The 19,779-nt window shown below is 54.9% G+C and overlaps 1 protein-coding gene across 1 annotated transcript; it reads right to left on the bottom strand.

Annotated features, from left to right (window-relative positions):
- Positions 1-622: 622 nt before the first annotated feature.
- On the bottom strand, positions 623-19,376 carry CNTN2 (contactin 2; the record flags this gene model as incomplete). Its single annotated transcript, XM_081224531.1, has 22 exons — positions 623-732; positions 1,144-1,312; positions 1,792-1,904; positions 2,246-2,432; positions 3,537-3,649; positions 3,993-4,227; positions 4,544-4,614; positions 6,739-6,888; positions 7,373-7,531; positions 8,038-8,158; positions 8,675-8,850; positions 9,188-9,315; positions 9,437-9,587; positions 10,964-11,093; positions 11,534-11,670; positions 12,089-12,264; positions 13,403-13,502; positions 13,775-13,984; positions 14,365-14,460; positions 14,619-14,794; positions 14,878-15,022; positions 19,307-19,376. The coding sequence occupies 22 exons, from the start codon at positions 19,374-19,376 to the stop codon at positions 623-625; spliced, it is 3,123 nt and encodes a 1,040-aa protein (XP_081080657.1).
- Positions 19,377-19,779: the final 403 nt, after the last annotated feature.

Here is a 19,779-nt window from a genome sequence, read left to right as displayed (position 1 = left end):
GGGCTCAGGCTCCCGGCCTCAGACACCAGAGCACTGGTTCTCAGCCATCAAGGCAGGTGGCAGGGGCCTCCAGGGAGTTATCCAGGACAATGTCAGGGTCCAGCCGTGCTGTCCTTTAAGAGGAGAAAGTAGGAGAGTCCCTGGTCCCCAGGCTTGGCCCTCTCCTTAGACTGAGAGATGCTGCTGTTTAAGCTTTGTCCCGTTCCTGTCCAGTGTTCCCGGGCTTAGGACTCCGCTCTCTGGAGCAGAGTCCATATGCGGTCCCAGAGTGCTATCTCCGCTGATGCGCAGATACCTGTTTAAACCCCCTTCTTCCTGTAGGCCTTCCTTCCATCCAGGCACCCTAGAGGGCCCAGGCATAGGGTTCAGTATCATCATGGAAGTTACTGTCTGGTGCCTCTTGCTTTAAAGAAAAAAATTCCTCGCATGGGTTCTATCCTGTGGCAGAATATGAAATATCCTACCTCCTACGAAAAGGGCACTGCTTAAAGTAGGTATTTAAAACCAGTCATTCTCAGGCACAGAGTTGGGCCACCTTGGCATTGGGAAGGGACTGGGGCCAGCTGGCTGTGTCCATCGGAGGTGGGTGTCCAGCTGTGGCAGAGAGGGAGGGGTGCCGAGATCAGAGCTCCAGGTAGCCTATGAGGATCAGCGTCGCCACGGAGTGACCAAGGACGGTGCCAGGATGTGGGACTGGACAGACTGCCGAGTTCTCCACCATCATGCTTGTGCCTGAAACCAGCAGGCGGAAATGGGCTAAGTGAGCTGGGCCTGGGACCTGCACATCCCTGTCCCACCCTCAGGACAGAATCCAGATCTTTCCTAAGGAGATTCACAGAGGGCTGGCTTCAGGATGGGGAGGTGTTCTCAAGCCCTCCTCCTGCGCTGTTTTGTAGGACCTTTGCTTTTGTTCCCGTGAAAGGAGCGCACTCACCTCTCGGCCCTCAGGGATGTTTGGGAGTGGGAAGGAGGGGGCAGCAAGGGCAGTTGTTCCAGGGCTACTTTGCACTTGGTTCCTGCCTGCCTGCTTTTTTCCCCCTTGGGGACTGGCTGGGTTGGGGTCTGGCTTGGGTGGGAATGATTCCTGCATCAGGCATCTGGATGGACCCTGATACTCCTGGGGGATAAGGGGAGAGACAGCACCTCCATTCCTCACGATGTGGACTTCTGCGGGGACCCCATCCCCCCCTGGCCCTGTGGTCCGAATCTGCACCAGGGCATGGCCAATGTCATCAGGAACCGCAATTTCTATCCAATTCTTGCTGGTGAAGTGGAGCGTGGGAGTCGGGTGTAAGTCATTCTGGTACAGCATCTGTGGGAAGGGGGTTAGCCAGGGAAGAGTTTCCTTACACCAGGACTGATTCTCTTCCCTAGCCCCAGGAATGGGAGGAGCCCCTATGGTTCTGGGCCCTCGAGGTCCTGCCTCCTCACCCCTCCTGTTCCCTGTTGACCAGGTCCAGGCTCTTGAACAAGCTCCTCACTGGGACGAGAAAAGCTTGCAAGCAGCTGAACTGGTTTTGCAGACTCCTTAGACCAGAAGGACCCAGACTTCACCCAGTCCATCGCTGCCCCCGTGAACCCTGCCCTTCCGCAGTCATACCATTTTCTTCTAGTTGCTACTACATGCTCCCTGAAGAACTGCTCATGAGTTTCACACCTCTCACAATCCCAAACTCTTTGCTTACATCTAACTCTGATCCTTCTGGCTAGAAACTGCAGCTCCCTTGTGTTTGCCGGAAATACAAGTGAGCTCTTCCTCAGCGTTCAATGCCTGGTTGATCCCCTCCTTACCTTATAGCCTGTGACTGCAGACTCGTTTCGGAGCGGGACCACAGGGTCCCACTTAATACTAAGACTGGAGCTCGAGAAAGTCCAGGAGATGTTGCCAGGGGGTCGCCGTGGAGCTGCCAGAGGAGGGAGAGAGTTGGGGAGACTTCCCAATGTTTCCCCACCACTCACCCCCTTGCTTTTAGCCAGCCTTTTTCTAGATGTCTGCCCAAAGCAGTTGTACCCAGAACATTCTGTCACCGCTGCCTGAGAAACAAACTCCAACAAAGGTTGGAGAAAAGGGAGGCACTTCAGAGGCCATGAATTCCATTCCCTCATTATTATTAGACGTGCTGCCTTGTTTCTGTCCTGCCCAGGGCCTGTGGGCTGGAGCATTTGTCTTTCGGGGAAAGAGTGATCCTAGAGGCGCCCGCTCCAAAATACACCCCTCCACCCCCACCCAGGCTGACGGACTCACGGGGCTTCACGGTCGTGGCATTGGCGGAAGGGCTGGCAGGCCCAGTGCCAGCCCGGTTGTAGGCCCGCACAGTCACGTGGTACTTGGTGTTGTAGTGTAGGCCGGTGACTAGGGCACTGGTGTCTAGCCCTGCTGTCCTCACTCGGTCAGCGGCTGCTTCTTTGTCCCCGGCTTTCCAGTAGCGGATCTGAAGGGGGCAGAGGTACCCTAGGGTCAGCAGTCAAACCCAGGACCTCGGGGCTAACCTGACCCTGGCTCTGGACACCTGCATCCTGCTCCTCTCGCTGGTGCTTGTAACTCAGTCTCAGGTCTCAGAAACTAGACACTAGATCGTGAGCTCCAAGGGAGAAGGGACAAGTTGGTGTAAGTTGCTGCTCCCTTCCTGGTGCCCAGCAGAGTGCCCAGTCCAACGAGAGCGCTTAATACGTGGGCTGAACAAGGGAGCGGGGGTGTGGGCACTGACTCAACCTAGCGATGGCCTGCTGAAACCAACCCCATTTAATTAATTCAAGGAATCCCGTGGGGACTCTGTTAAAGGCTATGAAACGCATATTGTATGTGCAAAGTTGTCCCCCAGCCCTCACTCCAGCAAGCTTATGAGGGCTGCCGAGTAAATGCAAACCCATTGTCATAGACCTCGTAACACCAAGGCCTTCTAGATATTCTTCCAAATCAATGGCAGAGTTTGCAGCTATCTCCTCAGTGGGGCTCGCCTAACCCATGTGCTAAAGCCCAGAGCTGACTCTCCTGAATGGAATTTACATCACTAGTATGATGATTCTCCCTTAGACAATGACATTTCCTGCTTGCCCTTCTTTCCCTTCCTCTCGCTTTCTCTCACTCTCCATCCACCCTGGCATGTACCCCAGTGTGGAGTCACCAGTGGCCCCAAGTCTTGGGTCAGAAACTGCCGGGCCCAGAGCTCCTCAGGGACAGGATGAGCGGCTGGTACACAGAGGAGGCCATGCTGTTCTCTGCAGCCCTGAGGATGCCAGGCTAACTGGGCTCTGGCATGAAACGGGCAGGCTATGCCCCTTCCAGAACTCACTCCTCCTCCCCTGGGCTCCCACAGCGTCCAGTGCCGGCTCGAGCCAAGCAGTAACTTCAAGGCTGTCCACAGGCATCAGCCACAGGGGCTTAGCCGAGGTTGCGTCCATGGTGCTGCATAGACTGCGTGCTGTGTGCCTGGTTAGTGAATGAGTGATTCCAGGAGGAGGAGTAGCAAGCCATGAGGTGCCCCCACGCCTTGACCCCCCGACCCCTTCCTCCCCCAGCCCAGGTCAGTGCTCACCTCGTACCCCAGGAGGATACCATTCATGTCCTGCCGCACCGGTTCCCAGGTCACGTTCATCTCTGAGGATGAGACCCCTTTGGCCCAGACCTTGGTAGGGGCCACCCTGGGCTCTGGGGACCGACACAGAATGGGTTTGGATTCCCAGGCACTCCCTGTGCCCTACAGAGCAGCTGCCAACTGGGACTGCCCTCTCTTAGGATTTTATAGAGGCCAGGGTGCAGGGTGCAGAGCATCCCCCGGGGCCCACTTCTCTTTCCAGAGAGCCTCCCTCCTCTAGGCCTGAGGGGAGACGAGGTAGCAAGGGCTAGGAAGGAAACCAGTGGCTTAGAAGCCAGGTGTCCTCTCCACCCCACCTAGGGAACCTAGCAGGGGTGTGAGGAGCGCTCCCCCACCCTACACCCCGTGGACAAGCTGCTGGGGTGGGGATGCCGCATGGGCCTGGGGGTGGCCCACCTTCCTCAGCCGAGTACACAATCGCGGTGAGGCTCTCAGGCCCATCCCCACGGTGGTTGTAGCTGCGAATCTTGACCTCAAAGGGCGTGTAAGGCCGGACGCTCTCGTTGCTGTAGACGAAGTACTGGGCATCGGCGCCGGGCACCCGCGCGGTCTGCCAGCTAGTGCTGCCCTGCCTGCGGAAGGACAGCAGGTAGCCGAAGCCGTCTCCGTTCTGGTACTCCCGGGACATGGGCTGAGGGGCAAGAGCGTGGCATGGGCGAGCGGCCGCGGCTGCGTTTCCCTGCCCATCCTCCAGCCCCACCCAGCCTTCACCAAGAGGGGTGGCCCCAGGACTGCGGTGGTTCCATCCTGCAGTGGGTACCAGGGGAGGGGAGGGACCTTGTCTGCTCTGGAGTCAGGACCGTGCAGTGGCTCTGTCTGGGTCCTCTCTGCATGTCGCTCAACTCCTGAGACGAGTCCCACCAGGTGCGGGTGGGGGTGAGGGTGGGGTAGAACTTGTCCCCCCAGAGAACTGGAGGCATAGTCCTGCCTCTGTCCTTGCAGCTTACCGTCCAGTTGACAATGAGCTCTCCAGGGGCTCCACCACCTCCTCTGAGACCTGAGGGTGCCACCGAGGGGGCTGTCAGGGCCAAGGGATACAGACAGTTAATGGGCAGTGAGGGAAAAAAAAGCTCTGAGTCTGAGACCGAAAAGCATCCTAGGACAAGGACACCCTTCCAATGGGCCCTGGCTATATGCCAGTAAAATGGACAACCTAGAAGAAACGGACGAATTCTTAGAAAAGTAAAATCTCCCAAGACTGAACCAGAACCAGGGAGAAATAGAAACTATGAACAGATCAATTACCAGTACTGAAATTGAATCAGTAATTTAAAAACTCCCAATAAACAAAAGTCCAGGACCAGATGGCTTCACAGGTGAATTCTACCAAACATTTAGAGAAGAGTTAACACCTATCCTTCTGAAACTATTCCAATGGGACCTGGTTTTGTCCTTCAAGAGTCCCTCTGGACATGGGCTTTGGAGTCAAGCAGACCTGAGATCAGATTCCACCTCTGCCACTTACTAGCTGAGTTTCTCTGGGCGAGTTACTTAACCTCTCTGAGCCTCTGATTCCCCTCTCCGTAAAATAAGGATAATAATATTTCTCTCAAAGGCTGTAAGAAGAATAAAATTAAATAAGACAGTGGCTAGCAATATATATAGTATACACTCCATAAATGATCATTATCCTGATCCCTCCTGTTGGTTTAAACTAAGTAGCAGAGACCAACTCCAATTTGCTTTAAATTAAGGGGAATAAATAATTCAGAACTGCAGTTAATCCAAAAAACATTTCTTTTGGGTTACAGGTTGTTTTAATATTATTATTTTTTATTTTCATGGCAGACTTAATTTCCTAATTGTCTCTAGTATTCAAAAGGCTGATATTAAAACAAGAATGCATTTAATTAGATCATGAAGCTTGGCAGGGGGTAACTTGGCTGAGGGTTAAAATATTTCTGTAGATGATCCAGCAATTGGAGACTTATCACTTGGTTCTGATGATACTTTAGGGCCTTCTCATTTGCAAAGGGCACTTAAACACATTACCCATTTGATCCTGTGAGGTGGGCATTAATATTACCCTTTTCAGAGTGGAAAGCTTGAGGCCCAGAGCAGTTAAGTGACTTGCCTAAAGTCACACAGCTAATAAATGTCACAGTTTGAATTTGAACTCAGCTCTTCTGATTTGAAATCTCATCATCTTTCTTCTGCATCATAGCTGTCTTTGTGCTCAACTCCTGGATACTACAGTGAAGGAGACCACTCCTCACCCTTTGACTGTCCAAGAAGTTCAATCAAGGAAAGTGCTCCTTCTGGAATTCTTTACTCAGGAGAGGTACCAGTTAAAAATATTGAATGATTCCAGAAAGAGCCTGGAGAGTCAGCATGGGGCACACAGGAAACCATGTTTATGGACACGAAAAGGCAAACCCTCATTACACATCCAGTGGGGCAGGCCTGGGTGGGTGTGGAGGGGAGGCAGGTCCTGATTCCATGCTGCTGGTCTCAGGATCCCAGGGCTCTTGTTCTGGGCCTTCACCTTCACCTCTTCCCTTCCTTCCCCACTCAGGTTCTGACACCTACCTGCTTTTCAGGGAGGGTTGTGGGCAGATTGTCCATTCCTCCCGCTCCCAAAGAAACCATCTAAAGAAGGACTTAGAGCACCGGCTGCTTACTTAGTGCCCTGCACAACACACACACACACACACACACACACACACACACACACACACACACACACACACACACACACACCCCTTCCTCATTAACTGATTCCTGCAGCTCGCGCACTTCCAGGGAGGATATCTGCCCATCACCCCATGGTCCTGGGTTCAAGTCCAGGCTCTGCCAGTGTGACCCTTCCTTCACATGGAATGGTTTTTCCTTTTTTTTTTTAAATTAAACTTTTTACTTTGAGACAATTGTAGATTCACATGCAGTTGTAAGGTTGGCCTATTTTTTAAATGAGGGGTTTGGACTGGATGGCTTCCAGCCCTGACAGGCTGTGGCCCAAGACACAGTACGTTGTGCAGTGTTGCGGCCTCGCTCTGACTTGTGTCCCTTTCTCATCTGTTTTGTTAGAGTCCTCAGCCTGGTGAGCAGGGTTGGAACTCCATGTAATTGCTGCTTGCTTGGGGCTCCCTTTAAGGGGGCTAGGGTCTGTGCCCTGACATTACTTCTCACCCAGGGCTCTGACCTGCTTCCTTGGTCCGGATTTTGCTGGAGGGCCCACTGGGCTCCCCAGTGCCCAGGATGTTGCTGGCTAAGACCCGGAACTCATAGTCCATCCAGGGCGTGAGGCCCAGCACCTGGGCGGTCTCGGCGTTGCCCTCGATGTTGGCGGGATCTGCAAGGCACCAGGGAGTCATTGTTCTGCACTTCATTTACTGATCTGGATGGAAAGGGCAGGGACTGGGTATGAATCACTTTTTTATACCCAGCTCTCACGGTGGTACCCGCTATATTAAGAGTTCAATACCTTTTTCAGGAATGATTGGGAAACTCGTAGACCTCCCTGCCTTGGAGCCTTTGTAAGATGTTGTGTGCACCCCACACCCCCACGAATGTTTTCATTGCCCCATTAATAGTCCTGCCAATGCTTCAGGGGTGCAGACTGAGTGCCTCCCCCTCCAACTCTCTCCCCATTCTTCTGCCGCCTGTGTGACCATCTTCCCTAATGGCCTGGGAGCTCCCTGCAGGCAGGGAGTCTACACTTGTCCCTCTTCGAAGCTCCAGGCTCAGCCTTGGCCTCTGACCCCCAGCACCACCACCCCCGCCCCCCCTACAGCCAGGCCTAATCAGTACTGACCTGGGTGGGGCCTCACACTTACTGGTCCGAACCTGCTTCCACTTCCCTGCAGGTAGAGTGCGAGCTTGCAGGGTGTACTTGGCAATGGGGCTGTGGTTGTCAAAGCCACGGCTCCAGCTGAGCTGGACAGTGGTGTCACCGATGTCTCTCACAACCACGCCTCCTGGGGGACCTGGCGGACCTGCACCAAGAGGTCAGAGCAACAAATTTGAGCCAACCTCCTTCAGGCTCGCTTGGGCTGGTGCAGTACCAAGAGGGAGCAGCAGAGGGCGCAGGAAACACACACCGGGTTGGGAGGGCAAGGAACGGGGGCAGTAGTGAGTGGCGGACGGGGTGTTTTGAGGAGGAAGGATGTGTCCAAGGCTGGAGGGGTCACAGAGGCTCTCACACAGAGATGTGTATAGATTTCCCAGCATGAGGCTTTGAACCTTCTGGCCTCAGCAAGTTCTCCAGTCTTGGGATGTGTTAGGAGTGGATTTTTTTTTACAATTTTGGCTTTGCAGGAAGAATATTTTATTCATTTAGGACCTGCGAAGAACCACGGGATGAGTTCAGCTCAACAGACTTGTTAGGAGCCCTTCCCACAGCTTTCAGGGAGAGGTGGGAGTTAGTTAGGGAGCGAAGGTCAGAATAGCCCAGCTGGCCTCTGAGGGTGTCACGGTGGGGGTGGGGTGGGAAACCCATCACCTCGGACCAGGACTGTGGCCTCCTTAGATGCACTGTCCACCACCGTCTGGGCCATGCATGTGTACTTCCCACCGTGGCGCAGCTGGGCGTTCAGGATGGTCAGATCCCCAACCGTCTCCTTCTGCACACGGGGGACAGGAAGCGGGGCAGGTCAGAGGAAGCAGCCCTGGCTAGTGCATGAGTCAGGGGACAGGAGGCAGGGCTCAGAGTCCCCTGCTCTGTTACTTCCCCAGACCCCTTGCACCTCGCTCTTCCTCTCTGTTCCATGGGAGGGATCAGCTACTCTCTACTTGGTACCACTGGGGATTAAACGACATTTTTTGACAGAAGACAGTCAGTGATGGTTCAAGTTAATGATATCATCTGCGCTGGGGGGCAGGATAACAAGAGTACGGGAGTGAGTCTTGCTCGGTGTCTGGAATTCCAGGTTTGACCCTAACCCTCTTCTAAATGCATAGACGTCGGGTGGAATCCAGGGAACTGCCCGTCTAAGGGAGGGTGCTTATGAACCCAGGGATGAGCTTGCCGTCACGGCATTCCCGGGGGAAGGGGGAAAAGCTTTGGGGGGTGTTGATGGCTCTCGTGGGTCCCCTGTCTGCCCAGAAGGAGGGAGGAGCCCTGGGTTCTCTGGCCTTACCACACTGGCCCTTCGGTAGTGACCCCCAGGCTTGTCGAAATCGATGGGGAAGTCATCCAGGGTCCAGATGAAGGTGAGGTCCATGGTGGGGTCGTGGGAGGCGTGGCACTGCAGGGTCAGGTTATCTCCCAAGTTGATGTCGGCACTCGAGGGGGCTAGAGTGATCTTGGTTGCATCTGCCAAGACAAAGGGCCCCTGAGTGGAAGGGGAGGAAGTAGGCCCAGGCAGGGGCAGCAGGGCAGGGTGAGAGGCTCTGTCTTGAGCCCCAGGAAAGAGAACAGGCAGCGTGGCCAACAGCATCCTGACCTCCCAGCAGCCCCATGAGTGCGTGGGAGGGAGGCAGGAGCATACCCTGGATGGCGGTGTTTGGGGGCAGTCCCAAGAGAAACCGAATCCTGGGGTAGCCTCAAAACCAAACTAGGAGGAACATGGGAACACGAGAGCCCAATGGCGAGGAGGGACAGCACCCCGTGGTGGCTGAGTCACCAACCTCAGCCGAACCATGGTCCTTACCTCGCACAGACAGGATGCCCGTGCTGTTGGCTTTGCCCATGAAATTCTCAGCAAAGCAGGTATATTTGCCTTCATCTGACCGACTGATGTTTCTTATGATCAAGGTGCCATCCGGAGTTACAGTCACTCTGCAGCAAGGACAGAGCAGATCTGGCCAACCCAGTGACACACTACAGTCCTGGGAAGGGGACTCACCTCCAAGGAGAGAGAGGGTGAGCAGGAATTTCTCAGGTGGGGTGGGGCTCGTACCTGCTGCTGTTGACCAAAATCTCAGTGCCTTTGCTCCAGAGCACCACGGCCTTCGGAGCTGCCCTGGGCTGACAGGGGATAACGATCTCTCCACCTCGGGCTGCGGGGATCAGACGCCTTACAGGATTCAGCCTAAAGTCGGGGGCAAGTGCTGGAAGGAAGGGGGAGTGCCCCACAGTCACACAGGGAATCAAACCAGCACTCGTTGCCCTGGAGTCAGATGTCACCTGGCTACATGTTAAACATTTTATGTTCCCTCTATGGTCAATCCACGAGTGACCCCTAGCAGCACCACTTCCAAAATAGCCAGAATCCAGCCCCTTCTCATCACCCCCACTGCCACCAGATCTCCGCTGGTTGGCCTTCCTGATTTTGCATTTTCTTTCTACAATCTCTTCTCCACCCAGCTGCCAGGAATATCAATTTAAAAACACAAAACAGACACTCAGAATGAAGTCCAACGCCTCCCAAGGGCTCACAAAGGAGTCCCTACCTCTCTGATCACATCTTGCTCCATTCCTTCCCTCACTTATTGTGCTCTATCACCTGGGCCATTTTCTTCTTCTTCTTTTTTTGGTTCCGTGAAGATGCCATGATTTTTCCTGCCTCAGGACCTTTGCACTTACTATACATTTCGCTTGGAAAGCCCCCAGATCTTCACATGGTTGGTTCACATCCCAAATGCAACTTCTCCAGAGAGGTCTTCCCTGACCATCCCCTCTAACTGGCCCACCTTACCCACAGCACTCTGTGGGATTTTCTTTATACTGTATATTTTATGGCTATCTGAAATTATCTTATTTAATTGTTTGATTTTTTGTTTATTCGCCCCCCGCTCTCCACTGGATTGTAAGATACTTGAAGGCAGAGACCTTATTTTTCATGTTCACTTCTTAGGAGGTGTTGAAGAAATATTGGTTGAATGAATGAATGAGTCTTAGTTAAGCCTCACTACAACTGGATGAGGTAGGTGCCGTTCTGTCCATTTTACAGATGAGGAAACAGACTACAAGCTTAAGTCACACATCTAAGGATACTGGACTAGCTGACATTTACTGGGCACCTGTTATGTGATGGGCAGGTTCTTTATGCTTTAGCTCTATCATCTCCTTTAATCGCCACAGCAGCTGTATGAGGGCTGGGCTATTATTGCCCACATTTTATTATTCAAGAAACTGAAACACAAAGAGATTAATAACTTGCCGAAGGTCACGCAGGCAAAGGGGCTGCATTAAACCCAAATCTAGCTGATGTGGTTTTCAGTGACTTTTGCCTCCTTTTTTTCATGGCAGCAGACATTTACTTTGTCCACTTCAGATGCGGGTCAAGCCAGAGACCCTGTCCTCTGGGAGCTCCATCTAGTGTCTCATCTCCTGTCTTAAATCCCTGAGTTCTACTCAGAAGCTGTTGGAAAGCTAAGGAAAACTGCCAGGTGAGTGTGTGTGTTTAGAAATGCTGCAACTCACAACCCCTAACGCCCCCCACCTGGGTGTCCCCGGGGATGTCCTCTCTCCCTGGGCCCCTTACCTTGCACGGCCAGCTCGGCACTGGCGTAGATGGTGCCGTGCTTGTTCTCCGCCACACACTGGTACATGCCTGAGTCCTCCAGGCTCAGCTTGGAGAATCGCAAGTCTCCGGCCAGCACTTCTACCCGGGCCTGTGCAGAAGGTCAGGACCACTGGGTGGGGGCTTATGGGGTGGATGCAGTGGAGACTGGGCTGCCTGGAGGGGGCGCCTGTATGCCCGGTCCTATCCAGGGCCACCTGGAATCCCAGGACAGAGATTCCCCCTGGCCTCCCCGCACGTCTGCACACGGAAGCCAGAGGGGCAAGTGACACACTCAGGACCACATAGTGCTTTTGTGGCTGAGTTGGGCTTGGACTCAGGTCCCTGGACCCTCCAGACCCTATCCAGTTGACCAGCCTGAGGCCATGTGACTCTGGGATGGAGAGAAGCACCTAGAACTACCCTGTGGCACCCTAATTGGCCCAGAAGGGTTGCCAGTGTGCGGAAGGGGAGGAGATCTGGAGGGTGAGGGAACCAGGTGAGCAGAGGACGGTGTGCTGGGTGTGTGGAAGGAAGCCCCGGGTCTCCTACCTGGGAGGCCAGAGGATCCCCATCCCGAAGCCAGCGCACTGTGGGCCGGGGCTTGCCGGCGGCTGCGCATTCCCAGTGCAGGTTGGAACCGATGTCAGCCTCCATGTCTGAGATCACCTTGAGCCACTCGGGCTGAGCTGCGGGGAGCAAGGGAGAGCAAGGCTGGGGAGGGGCTGGGGAGGAGCTGGGAGGAGCTCCGCGAATTAACTGGACTGGATTTGCAGGGCTGCAGCTCCTGCGCCAGACAGCAGAGGGCGCCAGCCGCATTCCGGGATGGGGGGTTGGGGAGAAGCAGGTTCAAGACAACTGGCACTACGTGCCTGTGCCAGTAACTGTTTTAGCGACTTAAGTCATTCTAATGCTTTCCATGTGCTTTCTGCAACCTTGACTGAAGCTCTGAGCTGACCACAGCACCAGCCTCGTCTGGTCCCATACCCAGTGCAACCCGTGGGCAGGAAATTTTCAGCAAGGGTCTGCCTAATCTCCTCCCTGACTTTTGGGTCGGCTTCCTCAAGGACAGGGGAAGGCAGGGGGCGAGGGTGTCCGGCTCTGTACCCTGCACGATGATGCGGCCCTGGACGGTGTCGCGGCCCTTGGAGTTCTCCGCCTCGCACTCGTAGGTGCCTTCGTCCTCGAAGCCTACGCTGGGGATCTGCAGGGTGGGCTCGGCCGTGGCCCACTGTGGGGACAAGGAGCCATCCACTTTGCGCCACTTGATCCTGGGGACGGGGCTGGCAGGGGAGACAAAGCCAGAGGGCGTGGGCTGAGCTAGGCAGACTCCCTTGTGCCTGCAACTCCTCCCCCAACCCAGGCCCCCCTGAGATGCTGGGCAGGTGGGGATGACGGGGAGGAGGGCCGGGAAGAGACAGAGGGAGAGCGGCCAGGAGAGGAGGAGGGGCCTCTCCCAGGGAGGCTCAGAGCGTAGGTGGTCTGTTCCCTGAAGCTGACTTGCCCTCCCTGCCTGCCCCCACCCTGCCCTGGCCTCTTCTGGGCCTGCCCTCCTCAGCAGTGGCCTGCAACCTGGTTCTTTACGGGTCCCCTTCCTCCTCTCCCCAACAGGGCCTTGCCTCTACTTTTCAAAGGGGATTAAGTTGTTAGTAATCTGTGTACTAAAATGGACTGAGGTATCAGTGAGTCTTACAAGGTAACGTATTACCCTTCATGTGTTTTAAATATGGATTTTCTGGAAGCCCAATAACTTTCCACAAAGCAGGGGGCATCTTGGGTGAGGAGAGATATGTGAGGGAGGAGGGGACCAATGCACAAATCACATTCTTTCATTCATTCTACAAACATTTATTGAGTACCTGCTATTTGCTTAGCCCTGTTCCAGTGAGTCCTTTTTCTGAGAGAGTAAGAGTTCTAGGGTACATTTTCTATTTTAAGAGATAACTGTTAGCATCCATAGAATACTTACTAAATACCAGATGCTATTCTAAGCACTGTACATATATTAGTTCATCCAATCCTCATAACAACCCCATGAGGTAGGTACTATTATTATCACCATGTACAAATAGGGAAACTGAGGCACAGAGAGGTTAAGTGGTTTACCCAAGGTCTCCCAGCCAGCAAGTGACAGAGCTAGTAGTTGAACAAGGCAGGCTGGGTTGGGGTCCACGCACCATGCTACCTGCCCCCAGCCTGGGGTGTTGTATAAGCTGCCTGAGCCTATCATGCCCGTTGCTGGGAAGATGCCTCACCCAGAGAGTGCCCAGTGAGTGGCGGTTGCTACCCACTGTGGGTCCGGTACTCTGCTAGACCCTGCGAAGGCACCAAGGTGACTGAGAGCCGGCCCTGCCTGCCCTCTCCCTGAGGGGCTCTGAGAGGCTGTGCCCTGGCCTGTCCCCTCCCTCCCCCACCACTCACTTCCCGAAGGCGAAGCACTCCAGGGTGACCTGCTGCCCCACCAGCGCATAGGTCTCTGCTGGGAACCGGGCCTTGATGCTGGGGGCAAAGAGCCTGGTGTCTGGGGAGAGAGGGTTCACACATCAGATCCAGATCAGGTGCTCCTGTGCTTAGGATCTCAGCACAACTCAGAGCCCACACTTTCTTGACTCCCTTTCCCCTTGGGGGCATGCAGCAAGAGTCTGAGGCCATGTAGCAGGAAGACCCTGGGGTCCAGGCCCAGACCCTGTGCCCTTTGAGCTGCTCTTCACAACTTCAAAGCGAAGACCCCCTTTCCCAACGCCCCTTGACCCCTTCAGCTCCCTCCTCCTCGCCTTGCCCGCTGACCCTGACCTTCCGCAGCCAGGTTGAGCTGAGCAAACTTGCTGAAGACGCTCTTGGTGGAGAAATCCATGTGGCTTGTGGCCAGGCAGGAGTAGTTGCCCAAGTCTGAGGCATTGGTCCGGGCAATGTACAGGTTCCCTGTGGTCTGGGACACGAAGTGACGCCCGTCCGTAGGGATGAAGTTGGGGAACTCATTGAGGAGCCAGCGGTAGGACAAGCCTAGGAATGGGGAGTTAGAGGAAACCGGGGGTGCTGGGCTAATGGAGCAACTCTGGGTAGGACCTCAACACGCTGCTGGGGATCTGTAGACCCTGTCCTGAGAGCCCCTGTGCTCTGAACTGGGGCTGAGGGGAGACCTAGAGGGAAGATGCGACTTTATCTCTGCCCTCAGGGAGTGCTGTCTGCTGGGGAAACAGCCCCTGCCCTTGGGGACCTCCCAGTCTGATGGGAGGTGGGGCACAGAATCATTTAGAGTTGGGCACCCCGGGATCAGTGCTTCCAAGGGTCACTCACCACCTCTTATTCCATCCCTCTTCTGCTGAGTGGCCAGAAGCCCCTCCTGTGCCCTCTGTCTAACATCGCCCAGGGGCCTGACTCACCTGGGTAGTGGGCGGGTGGGTTACAGGGCAACATCACACCCCAACCTTCGTGGGTTTTCACTGGGTCTCGCTCCTCCTTGGAGAATTCCTGCAGGACTGGAGGTGGAGACCGTGTGCTCAGGCACTGTCCTCCAAGCCTGGGGGACCCTCCCCAGCTCAGGCTCCATGGGGAAGTAGTCACCCGCCCTTCTGGACACTTCTTCCAGCCCTGTCTTCTCTACCCCCAAAGTGTCCCGGCACCCCGTGGGGCTCACAGCCAAAGCGGAGGACAGCCTCCCTGCTGACGACGGTGCCCACTGGGTTGGAGGCCAGGCACTGGTAGACGCCGGCGTCCTGGGCTTTGGTGGGGTTCATGATGACCAAGTTGCCCCCGACCAGCTGGTGGCGGGAGCCTGGCTCCAGCTTCATCTCGGTGCCATTCATCTTCCACCTGCAGTGGGAGCGGAGAGAGACTGATGTGACAAAAAATTGCCCACAGCCCAGGGCCTCCCAGCACCACTGCAAGGGTCTCACCTGTAGGTGGCCGGAGGGCTGGCCCGGGCACGGCATGCCAGTGTCACCTTCTCCTCTGTGGACTCCTCTGGGAATAGCAGACCGAGGGGTTGGTCTTCAAAGACAGGCCCAAAGGTGGCTGGGGATCCCCAGGCTGAGCTCCAAGCTGCAGATGGGGGACACCACCAGAGGTCTCAGGGCCTAGGGGCCAGCTGGAGCCTGGCCTCCAGGGTAGCGCTGTCCAATAGAACTTTCGGCAATGATGGAAAGGTTCCATTTTCTGCCCTGTCCAGTACAGTAGCCATTTACCACTAGCCGTTGTGCCCCTGAAATATGGCTAGTGCAGCTGAGGAACCAGATTTTAAATTTTATTTAATTATAATTAATTAACATTTGAATTTCAATAGGTTGGGCAGACCCCATCTAGTCAATTAGTTCAGTCAGTCACCCCTCCTATACTCAGATATTGAGTACCTGCTGTATACTTAGCACTGGGCGAGGCACTGTGTAGCAAAATGAGTAAGACACAGTCCCTCTTCCTCAAGGAGCTTGCGATCCAGGGAGGAAGACAGAAAACTGACAGTAGGCGAGAGCCCTAATAGTGGTTTAGGTTCAAGAAGGACCCTCGGAGTGGAAGCAGTCAGGGGACTCATGGAAGATCTGCCTGCAGGGTGTGAGATGGGCCTTGAGAGATGCATGGAAGCCACTGGCTAAAAAGCGGGAGAGAGGAGGTGTGGCCCTGGAGCCTAGTGTTCCTTCTGGGGAGGGCGTCCTGAGAGAACGTGCTCTGGCTCTGGGCCTCTATTAGCTGTTACAGGACCCTTCTAAGCCTCAGCGTCTTCACCTGTGAAATGGAAAGAAGATGAACCCCCCTCCCAGGGTCTGTAGCAGGGTTCAGCCTGACACAGGGTGTGTACTCAGCCATGGTCTCCTGGACCCAAGTGAAGGGGCCGGGTGGGGGTCAGGGGAAGAGGAAGGCTTAGTGGTGGGTGGACGACGTATAGGTTGCTTTGGGGCATTTTATAAAATTCCATTGTGACATTTCAAGAAAGAGAGGCCCAGAAAAGGGAGCGACTTGGGAGCTCCTCCAGGGCAAGCCTGTGGCGTACGCAGCTCTAGACCTCGGGTTCCTGAATTTGCTGGGCAGATGGGTATCCCACATGCAGATGGCATTTTCCTGCCTGGCCCCCTCCCGGGGCAGATGCCTTGCTCTTCGTGTCCCCTTGTCCAGGCTCACCGGGGCAGGGTCTGAGAGGCAGAGGGCAGTGTTTCACATCTGCCTCTGTTTGCTGACTGGTGCGGCCGGTCATTCTTTGCTTTGTGGTGTCAGGCGGGAGCCAGGCCACCCTTAATTGGCTCCTAACCCTCCATGAAGCTGATTTCAGGCCCTCCTTGGTGGGTCGTGGGGGGATCCCCATTAACCAATTAGTGCCTGCTCTCCTGGTGCATCCAGCTGTCAGCCCTAGTCCAGGGGTGGGGGTGGGCCCCATGCCACAGCTGAGGCCCAGCCTTGGACCCCTGGGAGTGATGGCAGCTGTTAAGCCGCTCTCAGAATGAGGCAGGAGGCAGGGCTCCTTGAAATGGCATCCCACATCCCCCCTCCCCACCACCCATCACTATCCCTCATTGCCGCCCCAGGCCTCAGAGATGGCGGCGCATCATCTCGGCTGGAGAGCCCAGCTTAATCCTAAGTTAATGATGGTGGTGGAGGGTAGGGACCCCTGCCCCAGCTGGGACTGCTGGGAGGGGAGGGAAAGGAGGGGTAGCGGAGGCAGCCAGGCTGCTGGGAACAACCTTGCATAATAGCAGCTTCCAGTAACTCTGTCTGGATGGTGGTGGGGTGGGGGTGGGGGGGCGGATGGTGGCTGAGTGGGCCTGGGGCACACTGATACTTTAAGCTTCCGGAAAAAGCTTTCTCTCCAGCATTCAGCCATATACACACCGTCACGCAATATCCACAGACACATGCCTTCCACCTCTCACGTATACACACTTCCTTATATGCCACAGACATCACACATATATACATACATGACCCTCTAAGCTACTCCAGTAGTCAGATATACACATTTATACACACATCCGTTCCCATGCACATATGGCTACAAACGTCCACATATACTTATTTATATCTACATCTAGGCATTCATAATAACAAAATAGATGCTATTTATCGAGGGCTAACTCTTTATCAAATACCATGCTCCACATTTCTTTCTCATAACCTCTTTACAAGGTAGGCAGTGCCATTTTCTCGTTTGGTTAATGTGAAAACTGAGACTTTTAGAAGGTTAAATAACTTGCCCCAAGCCACACAGCGAGAAGGAGCAGATCTAGGGGTGTGGACCCCGGCCAGCCTCCCCCGACAGCCAGCGTCCTTAACCACAGGGCTCAGAATTCTTGACTTCAGTTTCCCATCAGGACCATCAGAGATGCTGTTCCATCCTGGAGGTACTGAATCAGAACCTCTAGGAGTGAGGCCCAGGAATCTAGATTTTAAAAGGGCCTCACGGGCATTCTGAAGAGCAGATAGAGTTGAGAGCCATGGCACTGTGTGTAAGGCCTTCTATACACATTCATCATCCCCTCAAATGTAGCATGCCCTCCATGCAATAACTCGCTCACATCTCCCCCCTCTCAAACATCCACAGACACACCCTCACTCACCCCACACCTCCCTCTGAAACTACACACACATCCACCCACACATGCACTTTCTCTCTCTCTCACACTCACACACACACACACACACACACACACACTCCCAGGGAAAGCCACCCACTCTGTGCTGTCCTTGTTTGGCATCCTCTCTGATTCTCTCCTGATTCCCTATCCTGACAACTCTGCTCCCCCAAACACAGGTATCAGGACCTCGTGGAGGAAGGAGATTTAGGGAGCCGAGACCGTGGAGGGGAAGCCATGCTGCCCTTCTTTGCACTGGGGTGCAGGAATCCAAAGCTGCATCCCCAGGGTAGGTGAGCAAAGACAGCCAAGAGCTGAGGCCCCTTCCTAGGGGGTGGGAACAGCCATGGGATGTTCCACTCCTGCCTCTGCGGTTGCTGGAGGTGGCAGACCAGGTCCCGTCTCCCTTGGCCTTCCTGCCTCTCTGGGTCTATGGACTGCGGATGCTGTGCATACTGCTTACCTCAGATGATGGGGTCCCAGCACTGACTGACCCTGAGGGTGGGGAACGCGGAGGAGCCCGGGTACGTCCGCCACTCTCTCTGGGGTGGGTGTCTCCTGCCCCTTGCAGCCTGGGCTCCCCACCCCAGCAGCTCCTCCAGACCCGGGGGGCCCTGGCACTGGGAGCTAGGCCTGGAGCTGGGGGCCTGGGAGGCTCCCCTATTTCCCAGCAGCCTCACTGACTTGGATGCTGGGTTGGGAGGCGGTTAGGACATAATGAGAACATCTGAAACTATGCCAGTGGAGTCCTTCCCTGGTGAGACGAAGAATTTAAAATGTGCTGGTTGCAGCCTTGCAGTGGCTGTGGGGTCGGGGGGTGGAGCCTGAGGTATAGCTAGAACTCCAGAAGGACACCAGAGGATGGGTACTCTTTCTCCCATGGAGATCTTTAAGGAAAAAAGAAACGTCTATTGATCTGGGCTGGGGGTCAGGGCAGAGAGGCCAAGCAGCGGTTCCAGCAGGCCCCTCCGAGCAGCAGCAGGCTGTTGGAAAGTTACCCCAGGTCAGACAGGCTGGGGCTCCCATACCGCCTCCCTAGCCCACTCTCCAGAATCCAGCCAGCCCGGGCCTCTTGGCCTGCACGGCTCGGTTTTCCGTGCCCTCCTTTTCCTTCTGCCAACCGCCTTCCTCCCCTCCCCCCACTTGAAGCACCCCTGGCCTGAGAACTCTTGCTTGGGTCCCTCCTGCCTTTTTCCTGGGCCACGCCCTGCTCTGCCTCACCTCTTCCCAGATCCCGTTCCACGCTTGTTCCATTTGCCAGGCTTCATTGTTGTCCTGAGGAACCCTCCCAGGGTTGTGTGGTCAGGGGACCCTAGAGCAGTACTATCCAATAGAACTTTCCGTGATGATGGAAATATTCTATAATCTGTGCTATCCAACACGGCTATGAGGCCTTGAAATGTGGCTAGTACAACTAAGCAGCTAATTTTTAATTTAATCTTGCAGCCTTAAGAGGCTGCAACTCTGGGCTGATATCGTGGAGATCTGGTTGTGCCACAGTCTTGCTGTGTGACCCAGGGCAAGTCCCTCACCCTCTCTGGATCATGCTTTTTTCATCTACAATACGACAAAGACTCATTCCCTCTCCTCCTAATCTCAAAGGGAAAGCAAAATCCACAAACAGGAAAATTTTATAAGGAAATAGCCTCAAACTGAAGTGCCACAGCAGTGCAGTCAATTATTTCTGTAGTCATCACTAACATAATAGCAATGATATAACGCTATGATCATGCCTGCTAGGCTTCGGAGTCCAGACAGGCCCTCTTACCTGGAGTGGAGACAAGGGCCACAGCCACCAGCATTAGCAAGTGTGATTTCCTCCTGGTAGGTGTCCCCATGGTGAGCGTTCCAGGCAGAAGTGGGGAGCGAAGGAGAGGAGCCTCAGCCCTGCACAGGGAGAGTCTGGCTGGAGGCTGAGAAGGACCTAGGGAGGCAGAAAGACGGGGGAGGACTCTGAGCTGAGGAGCGCCCCTCCCAGCTCCAGGCACATCTGGGTCGGAGATGCTTTTGCCTCAGCCTGGGGAGAGGCTGGAATTGCTCTCACCCTCCCCAGGGCCCCAGGGGAAGGGGCTTGGCCATTACCAAGGAGCTCTTCCTAGGGCCGAGTGCCTCCTGCTGGCCCCCTGGGAGTCTGGCTCTGCCCTGTACCCTCACCCCACCTCCCGTGCAGCCAGCAGGGTGTTGCTCAGGGAGTGAAAGCAGTGACTAATTGGGAGGCAAGAAGCCACCGCCTGCTCACCC

The sequence above is a fragment of the Mesoplodon bidens genome, assembly GCF_964165515.1.
Source record: "Mesoplodon bidens genome assembly, chromosome: 2".
Lineage (NCBI taxonomy): Eukaryota > Metazoa > Chordata > Mammalia > Artiodactyla > Ziphiidae > Mesoplodon > Mesoplodon bidens.
This window is presented reverse-complemented; position numbering and strand designations above follow the sequence as displayed.